This window comes from Lactuca saligna, chromosome 4 (genome assembly GCF_052625555.1).
Source record: "Lactuca saligna cultivar CGN05327 chromosome 4, ASM5262555v1, whole genome shotgun sequence".
NCBI classification, from domain to species: Eukaryota; Viridiplantae; Streptophyta; class Magnoliopsida; order Asterales; family Asteraceae; genus Lactuca; species Lactuca saligna.
In genome coordinates, this window is record NC_136420.1 from 148,057,202 (window position 1) to 148,067,389 (window position 10,188).

Here is a 10,188-nt window from a genome sequence, read left to right on the forward strand (position 1 = left end):
TTCACACAATTGGTCTTAGTTGGTCTTTGTCTCATCCAAGACATCACAACTTACCAATCTCAAATGTACAAGAGTAGAAACATTTTACTCTTACATTTGACTAGTGTTAATAAATCTTCCTTTATGTCACTCAAGGTTACAATCTTGGAGTATGACTCTAATAATTTTTTTGGAACGAAGTATGACTCATCTTCTTGATTTTAATCAATGCAACAATTCATGACCTCTCTTCTTAGCCATAACAATGCACTAAGACGTCCTTAGAGTATGAATTTGTGATATAGTTTCATAATCATTAAGATGATCATGAAATATGATACTAAAGTACTCTCCCATCCTTTCAGATTTGAGAAACTTTTATCTTTCTGCCTAAGTTGATTCTTCTCATGTGTTTTGTCATGTTGTATCCTTTCCAATGTTACAGAATTATACTTAACCGTATAAGTATAATCATATTTACTAATCTTTAGTAAATCATGACAAATCAATCTTTGTGGTGGACTTGACCAGTGCACAAGCATGTGTACCTAATTCCTTAGTCCTTCAATTGACTCACATATACATGTGATCAAAGAATTAGTCTTAATTTTCAAAGATGAAAATTCTCATTCATCATACAATACAACTTGTATGATTCCAAGTTTCTATCCAATTGAAACGTGGGTGATGAAAACTTTCTTCATTTGGTAAATTCAGACACTACCACAAATGAAAGAATCAAATCCACTTTCCAATATTGTTATGACTGGAAACATATAAGCAACAATTTTCCACACATGCCATTGTAAGGATATTTTTAAAATAAATAAAATTAAAACCCTTTTTTTCTTTTATTTTAAAACTTTGCGGAAAAACTTATCCTTACAATCCACATGAAAACCTTGTTGTTATTTATTCATAAGCAATATATTATAACTCCTAAGCAATAACTCAAAATTCTGATTACCGAACCATGCGATCGAAACCCACCTTCGCAATCAGAATCAATATATACTTACTTTAAGCTTCCTATCTTTTCTTTGATTCTTAAAAAACATCAACATGTGACCCATTCACATTATGTAATAAGAATCTCCAAATAGGAACTTAATAGAGTTAGACAGTGTATTTTACCTGAAGTAGAGTCAAACCTCTTGACTTCATCAACCTTATGACCTTTCAGGTAAATATGGCAGCTTCGCAATCAGCGTCCCTCCCTTTGGCAACAAAACACATGGACTCTTTGGTAATAACACATGAGACTATCTCAGACTTAGCCTTTCTCATTACCATTTCGTCAACCGAGTTGACTATGACCGATCCCTTTCCATTGGGAAGAGAAATCTTTTTTTAGATATCCAATGCTACCATTGTCAATGTCCATTTAAGACTTGGGAAGTTGATATTCTAATAAAATTTGCTTTACTAGTGTTCCAAATCATTGCTGATTCCACAATACCAAGCAAATAGATAACATCATTAAGGGTCATGTCATAGTCTATCTCATAGTAGTCCCAAAGAGACTCACTATGTTACTAAGAAAGTGATTGAACATCCAACTTTCACGAGACTTTGACACCCAACTCTCCCGGCTTGTCAATATGTGACTTTATCTTCAAGATGTGAGCACACATAGACTATGCTTGCCAATAGGGGTTGAGTGACTTTAAACTTTTCAAGAACTTGTGGGTGAGGGAGAATAATTGGAGGAGGTGGAGGAAGTGAAGCATGATGTTGAGGGACACCATCTTCAAGAGATTTGGGAAGATCATAGTTGTCTGAACCAGACATCTATAATGGGAGAAAATCAAGTTAGTTGATTCAAAATCCTTAATATAACACCCAATATGAAATATTAAGGCTAGGACCCAACACAATATTTTATAATTTGGAAGAGGGATGCCGTAATCCAAGCTATAAAATATTTGAAGGTAGGCGAATGACGATTCACCAATTTCCACCATGAAAAACAAAATAATTTATTAGGTTTTAATTGGATTTGAAATTCCTAGATCTTTTGAGATTCATTGAACTTTTTCAATGGCATGTTTCAATCTCGAGTGTGCCCTCTCAAATTTTGTGACTGGGATGCCGAGGATCACAAAACAAGGTGTGAATAACCATACCAATTCACTTGGTACCCTTAATATTATTACCTAATCAATGTGTCGGTTACCCACACACGCTCCATTGATCTATGACAAACATTAAGTCACCCTTCGTGATCCTTACTAGTCCAAGTTAGTGTGCCGGTTACCCACACACGCTCCACCAACGACTTGGTAAGGTACAAAGTGTGAATTCCATGGGCTAGCACCAAATTCACATTTTTCCTAAAGTAACTAAGATTGGGAATTAAATAAAAAAAATTTAATTACTTTATAATAATCATTATACTTTTAACGAGAATTTAAAGTCATTGTCCTACACGTTCGGATAACGACCCTCCACCGATCAAGCAAGTGGTGGGTGAGAGTGGACACCCATCAAGTCGCCATTTTATAGGCAACAACCTTATACCCACCTTATAGACCGGCTTCGTGAATGAGGCCTACTAACGGTAAAACGACTTATTCTTATACATATATATAATAATTAACCATTAATGTTATAAATAGTATAAGGGTTGAATTTTAACTTTTAAAATTCTAAGTGTTGGAATTAAAGTTTATTAAAGTGCGTGAAACTTTTCCAAATTCCAAAACTTGAGGGCAAGTTTTGTAACTCTTCAAAACTTTTCATTTCATAACTTATGAATTAAAGGTTCATAAAAATGAAGACTCTTCATTTTCATGTAACTTATGTGTTTTAAGTGTGTGTTAAATAAAAGTGACCTTTGGATATCCATAACTTTAGGACAAATTATGGACTCCATTAAAACACATAAATGATCAAGAATTAATTCTAAACAATTCAGCAAATAATTCCTATCATCTTCTAAATTCATAAGAACATGAACATGATCATCAAAATTTCAAGAATTATATGAACACATAAAATCATGGTATTTTGATTATAACTTTGAAATTGGTCCACCATCATCATTACCACATCAAAAACAGGTTTTATGAGTCCAAAACAGTTTAAGGTAATGATTCTAGACCAATTCCAGCACCAAAACTCGAAGATATGCCGTCTGGGGTTCCAACTCGTCGAGTGCATGAACCAACTCGCCGAGTTGGATGAGTTTTGCCTTGGACTCGTCGAGTCCCTTCATGGACTCGGCGAGTCAGCTGTGCAGATAGCATAAAATCTTCGATTTTCAGCAATTTGCATCAAGTATTCAAACAAGCAAGCCTAGGCTTTGATACCACTGTTGGGTTTTGAGCAATCTAACACTTCCTAAGTGCGCATGCAACCCTAATAAACCTTGGATCTATGTTTGTCTAAATACATGCAAAATAATAATTTTTCCAAGGTTTATAACCTATCTAACATGGCATGGGGAACATTTCAACATAAAGAGTTAGAAGAGATTACATACCTTTTTGATGAGTTTGGTTCTTGAGGAGTTTGAGGGCCAAGCACCAATAGTGTGAATGCCTCAAATGGAATCACAAAACACCACAAACTCTAGGAAAACTTTGAGAGAGTGCATACACTTGTATATTTCGGCCACACACAAGCTCACACACACTAGTTCACTAGTTACACTTTCTAGTGGCTATTTCATGCAACATAAGCATGCTTATATAGTGTACATGATTAGGGTGAAACCCTAATAACCCATGACCTTTCCTTTTCCAAGGATCCATGGGTTAAAAGCTCCATGGACTTCCATACAAGCCTAGCCCATTAACAAATGAGTATTAGCCCACACCATATAAAACCAATAGCCCACAATCTAATTAGTCTTCCTTTTAATCTCTAAATTAATTCATAATTAATTTAAGACTAAGACTAATTAAATAACATGACTTCATATTAATATATTATAACTTATAATATATTAATAATCATATGTGTATAACTCTCATAAAATTATCCATAAATAGTTTGGATGAGATGCAACCCAAATGGACCATGCCGGGTCGGGTCAAGTATATACCAAATAAGTTATGGACTTAGACACCTTATCCAACAAGGATTGCATCTAAGCTATTGTGGGACAAGGTACTTGGGTTTAGGGTTCCAAAGGACCCTATACTTGAGTTTACTCTCCATACATAATCACACATGGAGTTCACGGTTGTAAACTCTTGATTTTACGGCCGTGAACTCGCAATCTTGGTGATATTTTGTGTTTTGAAGTCCCAAATGATCCCTAGAATTATTCCAACTTGGTGGTTAAATTCTTGGAAGGGTTTAAGGCATAGAAACACCCCTTTGAGGAGTTTACGGCCCTAAGGACATTTCCCTTAGATTTTTCGGCCGTAAACTCTTAAGGATGGGTGTTTTTGATGCTTTCAAGTCTTATTCACATGTAGTATAGGTCTCAAACTTTTATTCCAAGTATATCAAGGCCTATGGCACACTTTGGTGCCTTTGTTTGATGTTCACGACCCAAGAACCTTATTAGGGCCGTGAACTCACTTTGAGGGGTGTTCTTGATGTGTTTAAGGCCCTTGATTAAATGGGAACAAGTCTATGTAAATGCCTAAGGCTTTAGGTGCCTTAAAAGCACCCTTTTGTGCATGATTTTGGAGTTCACGGTCCAAGATCATCTTGGTCCGTGAACACCCATACATGTGTGTTTCTTGGTTGTTTTCTTGTCCCTATTACACTTCTATACAAGCCCAAAGTAGTATCATATCACGGGGACAGGTCTAGGCTTTGTTTCGGGAGTTTACCGCCCAAGAACACCTTGGGGAGTAAACTCCTAAATCTAGTGATTTAGCCATCTAAATCATGTTATAAACACATATTAAGCTATCTAACACTACTAGCAAGAGGTACTCACGTTTTGGGATAAAAACCCGAAGATTCGTGAGAGAGAAAATGGCTTTTCTCTAGTTGGAAATGCGAATAATGAATGAATTTGGTTCAGAATTGTATTTATAGTCCTGAGATATTTTTGGCAGAAAATATTTGTATTCCTGAAATGATCTCTAATATAATAGAGTGTTGGAATAACAATGTTGCACAAAACCCTAGTGCACCCACTTTCCTGATATTTCCTGAAGTGTAAACCTTAAATTACTCAAACTTACACGAAAAGTCTGAAAATGAACTGTGACTGCTATAACTTCTATTGAAGTGATATAGTTTGTACAGAATGTAAATTTCGGGTTGTCACAGAGCGGGTGATGGGCACGTGTTAAGTGACCCGACTCACCGAGTCGGTGGCTGGACTCGATGAGTCGATGCTGGGAAGACAAAACCCTAATTTTAGGTTTTGCGCCCTATTTAAAGGACCTTAAGTCCTCACCCCAGCCTCCTTGTTACTCTTTGAGAGCCAGTAAACCCTAAAACGTGCAAACCTCCATTGTTGAAGAGAATTGAGCTTTGGAAGAGGAATATAGTGAAGGAAGGTTGTGGATCAAGAGGCTAGCATCAAGGAGTTATTGTAGATCCAAAATCTACTTCATCTTAGGCACATTTCTGAGGTAACAAGATGTTACCTTGAGCTTTTCCCTTTTAGATCTATTCATGGTTGAGGTTTTGGGGCTTTTTAGCTTGATTGGGATCCACTTCGGGTTTTGGGACTAGATTTGAGGTTGCAACTTTAGATATAGGCTAGTTTTGGTCCATGGAAGCATAAAGCATCAACCTTGGTGCATAAATGAGAGCATTCTTGTCTTGAACTTTCCCTCTAGCTTGTATTGAGCCAAAATCACCTTGTTTGCATGTAAAGTTGGAAACTTTATGTGTAAATCTAGCCTTAGGAGTCCAGATCTATGAGTTAGAAGCAGTGAGATGGTCTGGAATCGTCTGAATAGGGATGACTTAAGTGGACTCGACGATTCTGTTCTTAGACTCGATGAGTTGGGTGGCAAACCCTAACCCATCGGGTCATGATGCGGATCAGTGAGTTGAGTGGACTCAATGAGTTGATCAGGCTACGACTTGGATTGAAGGACTCGATGAGTCATGGGGTGACTCGGCGAGTCCAATCGCGAATTGTGGGGTTCTGAGTTCATGAACTCGGTGAGTCACTAGGATGACTCGACGAGTAGGGTCAACCAGGAAGGTTGACTTTGACCAAGAGTTGACCATTTTGACTTCCAAGGGTATTCTGGTAAATTGGGCACTTATAGATATGGTTTCATCAAAGTGTAGGCGGTGGAGTTCGTGGCAGTGATCGAAGGATTTGATCTTATCTTTTCAGTTCTGCATTGCAAGGTGAGTTATCCTCACTATATCAAAAAGGGTCAAAGGCACCAAGGTCGGCCCTTTCTCGGATTGTGTTTTGGTAATTGTTGGGCATGGTTTTGAGTCCTTTAGATCTACGTCATGGTAGTTAGGGCGGTAATATGTTAGTGATCCGGTTAGGTCGGTATCCTGGTTAGGATGTTGCTATGCTATATGATCTGTTAGATCGGTTTGTTATATATGGTCATGTTATGTGATTATCATGTGCACATGATTGTTTGGTATGGGGGTTGGGTTAAGGCGGGTTCTGCTTTGTGCTGTAGGCCAACATACCCAGGGTGGACCGTATAAACTGTAGACCTGAAAGGGCACATAGTCAGATCGAAGGCCCAACGAGCGGTCCGGATAGGCGGAAGGCCCGAGAGGGCGATCCAGACGTGTCGAGGCTCAGAGAGTGGACCAGACAGGCTGAAGGCCCGATGCACGTGGTCCAGTCTTACTGTAGACTTAAGGAGTGGACCAGGTGGATTGAAGGCCCGGTGCGGGTGGACCAACCACACTGCAGACTCGAGATGCATGGTTGTTATGTACTTGTTGATATGATATGATTATTGTTATATGAGGTTGGTATTTTGGGGGCAACTCACTAAGCCTTCGAGCTTACATTTATCGGTTATTGTTTCAGGTTTGGCGGATGATCGCGGGAAGGCGAACGCGTGACCGTACACTTTCCTCGGTTTATGATTATGATTTATGGGAACTCTGATATGAAACTATTTTGGAAACCTTTTTGTAATAACTATTGGAATTTTAAATGTTTTTGAAAGTTTAAATTTGGCATGAATTTTATGGATGTTACATGTGATGTGCAACGTAGCAAGAAGTTGTCAGAAGTGGGTTTTCTAAAAAAAAACAAACAACACCTTAGTAAATCTCCCACCATGATAAAGTTCTATGGAAAACAAGGTAAAATTAGCTCACGGTAAACAAAAAAACACAAAACCAAAATCTATAATTTAGTAGATTTGTCATTTGAGTTTGAATTGAAATGGATTTCATGTACTTAATGGAGATATAACAACTTACCATATATGTTAACGGTGTTAAAGTGTATATCCAATAGATGGATGGTCCATATATGAAATACCATTGTTAGCAAAATACAGAGACAATGAAGAACTTTTATGGTTTGTATTTGAATTTTCTATGGATAATGGATGGTATTATAATTGCAAACATAGTCTTTGGATAAAATGTTATGGCGGTAATGGTTAGGGAGCATTGGAACAAATGAAAAGACAAAAACACAAGGGGCATACGAGGATGTTAACGTACTTTTTTTTTTTTTTTTAATGTGTGTTAAGTGGAGGGACTAAATCCACAAGTAGGCAAAAAAGACCAAAATCACAATTTTAAAAGTTGGACATGATCCAAAGAAATAAAAACAACAAACAATGGGCCCTTTTTGATTTTGTCTAATAAAAATTTAGCATTTTATTTTGGTTTCATTTTGTTTGATACTTGCTCTAATAGCAACTATATAGTTTAATGGAAGAGTTGAATGATATGAAATCCTTAGTTGACATTCGTTGGAGTAAACTCAATTATTATGAAATATCATCTTCAATTTCAACGGAAAAAGTAAACTTTTTAATCCTTATATAAATGTCATAAATTTGGTTTTGTAATATATGCTTTTTTTAATATGTTTCATTCATCATAAATTTGGTTTTGTAATATATGCTTTTGTTAATATGTTTCATTCAACTTTGTAGAGTTTAATGTATTGTTGGAAAAAAAATGTTAGTGTTGAATTAAAAGTAAAATAATGATACGTCAATCCATTAAACTTTATATAAGTCAATACATTGTGGATGTCTTAACCCGTCGATGAAACCATTTGTGATTATAAGCAATTTGAATGATTTAAATAAGGAATCCAATGTGCATTGGTTTACTACCAAATACTTTTAAAAAACGGTGTTCATTTGTAAAATAATTGGAATCATCATCAAGTAAACGAAAACACTGGAAAGTCAGATCCTCATCAAAGGAATCATAATATAGAATTTGCTAGTAAATAATCATATATCATTTCATGATGCAAACCATCAACAAGTAAAAGAAAACTTCATAAGTTGATCATAACAAAGTATTTTCAACTCATAAACATGATCAAAAAGGAGCAGAAAAAGGCTCCTTCAATTTACTTTGATCAGGAGTAGACACAACACCGATCACCGAACACTGGCAAATTGCTTCACCAGTCGTAGACACGCCTTGAAGCCTGTAAATTGAATCCTTTCTATCAATAACCATTGCCATCTCTTCAACTCCGATAACTGGTTTCATACCCTGCAACATTCATATCATGAAATCAAGACCTTTAATCTCTTAATCACACAAACAATAACATCACCCCCTTTATTGACCTCATTGAGGATACGAGAAGCTTCAGATGGTTCATTTTCTTTCAAAACACCAACAGCAGCTTCCTGTTTATAACAAACAAAAAGAAACTGAAACTTAGAATACAAATAACATGTTCATGCTTTGAAGAAGATGTATCATATATATGTACCCGTGCATGGTTGAGTTCAACTTGGTTCAAGGTCTTGGGTTCGGTTTCAATTGGGCAACAAAAGGTAGCCATGGGTTTTGTGAAGAAGGATCTGGTGTCATAAAGTATAAATATGTGTATTTGGTGATGGGTGTTTTAACTTTTAAGTGTCTATTAAATCCAGGTTGGCAAAATAAAATGAAGCCTATAAAGTATTCACGGACCATTTGGAGATCTTAAATTTGACGAATAGAGACCAAGAAATAGACAAAGGGGGATCATTTCATTCATATCCCGTGCCTTAAGTGTACTAAATTAAAATGAAAGGACTTTTGGATATGTTTATATGTCGTGGATCGATTTGTTGACAAGAAAAAAATATAAGTTAGGTTTTGTATGAGAATCGATATGATGTAGAGTTGTAGACCTCTTTTACATGACTGATAAATTGTATAAATAATGTTATTGATTTTTATTATTATTATTGGTTAAGTTATTTGAGTAATATTTTATTCTAAGTGCTTACACGAGCCAAAATTTGCGTTTGAATGATACAATAAATTATTAGATTTAAAACTTCGATTTTTATATATATAAAAATGATTGTGAAAGGCTGCATGTATTTCATTAACTGATGGGTATTTATAATATAATGAGCTAACAAATTTTTTTATAATATAGTGATTCACAAGTAACTGTTTTATCTAAATAAAGTCAAGAATTGGTCAATATGAAGATACATTCAAAATTCATATATTTATAATAGTATGTTATGAATCAGGACACACCTATAGAGTAAATAGTATAGAGTGTCCCGAGGGTTCCTGTAACTATTCAATTTTTTCCTATTAGTGTAAAAAAAAATTAATTAGTGTGCACCTAAAGAATAACAATTATACTATTATTGAAGTTCAAATATGTAAACAAAAGTTGACAAGGTTGAGTTGGTCCAACATATACGTATAAGATTAAGGTTATGATTCTAAAAAGGGGTAGATTTATAGAGTGTTATGAGTAGAGTGTTCTTCGTATTAGTGTAAAAAGTATTAATTAGTATGCACAATCAAAAAACAATGACATAATTATTGAAGATCATATATATATATATATATATATATATATATATATATATATATATATATATATATATATATATATATATATATATATATATATATATATATATATATATATATATATATATATATATATATATATAAAAGTTGATATGGTTGAGTTGGTCCAAAGTTTTTGTTTAAAGTCATGATTCTAAACAGGGGTAGACATATAGAGTGTCATGAGAGGTCCTGTAAAACTATTCGATTTTTTGTATTAGTGTAAAAAAAATAATTAGTATGTACCTACTAAAAAACAATTATATTATTATTGAAGTTCAA

General features: G+C 35.1%; 1 protein-coding gene across 1 annotated transcript; it reads right to left on the reverse strand.

Moving 5' to 3' along the window:
* Positions 1–8,257: 8,257 nt before the first annotated feature.
* Positions 8,258–8,946, reverse strand: LOC145038855 (uncharacterized). The gene is made up of 3 exons (XM_078987083.1): positions 8,813–8,946; positions 8,664–8,726; positions 8,258–8,586 (listed from the first exon to the last, which is right to left on the reverse strand). Exons 1-3 carry the CDS (start codon positions 8,882–8,884, stop codon positions 8,407–8,409), a joined length of 315 nt encoding a protein of 104 aa, XP_078843209.1. The 5' UTR covers positions 8,885–8,946; the 3' UTR covers positions 8,258–8,406.
* Between the last annotated feature and the right edge of the window lie 1,242 nt (positions 8,947–10,188).

Bases quoted from the DNA above. Each gene is read 5' to 3' on its own strand.
- LOC145038855 (XM_078987083.1), bottom strand. From the start codon at position 8,884: ATGGCTACCTTTTGTTGCCCAATTGAAACCGAACCCAAGACCTTGAAC. The intron at 8,727-8,812 runs GTACATATATAT...TGTTATAAACAG, and splicing joins TTGAACTCAACCATGCACGG to GAAGCTGCTGTTGGTGTTTT. The intron at 8,587-8,663 runs GTCAATAAAGGG...TGAATGTTGCAG, and splicing joins CTTCTCGTATCCTCAATGAG to GGTATGAAACCAGTTATCGG.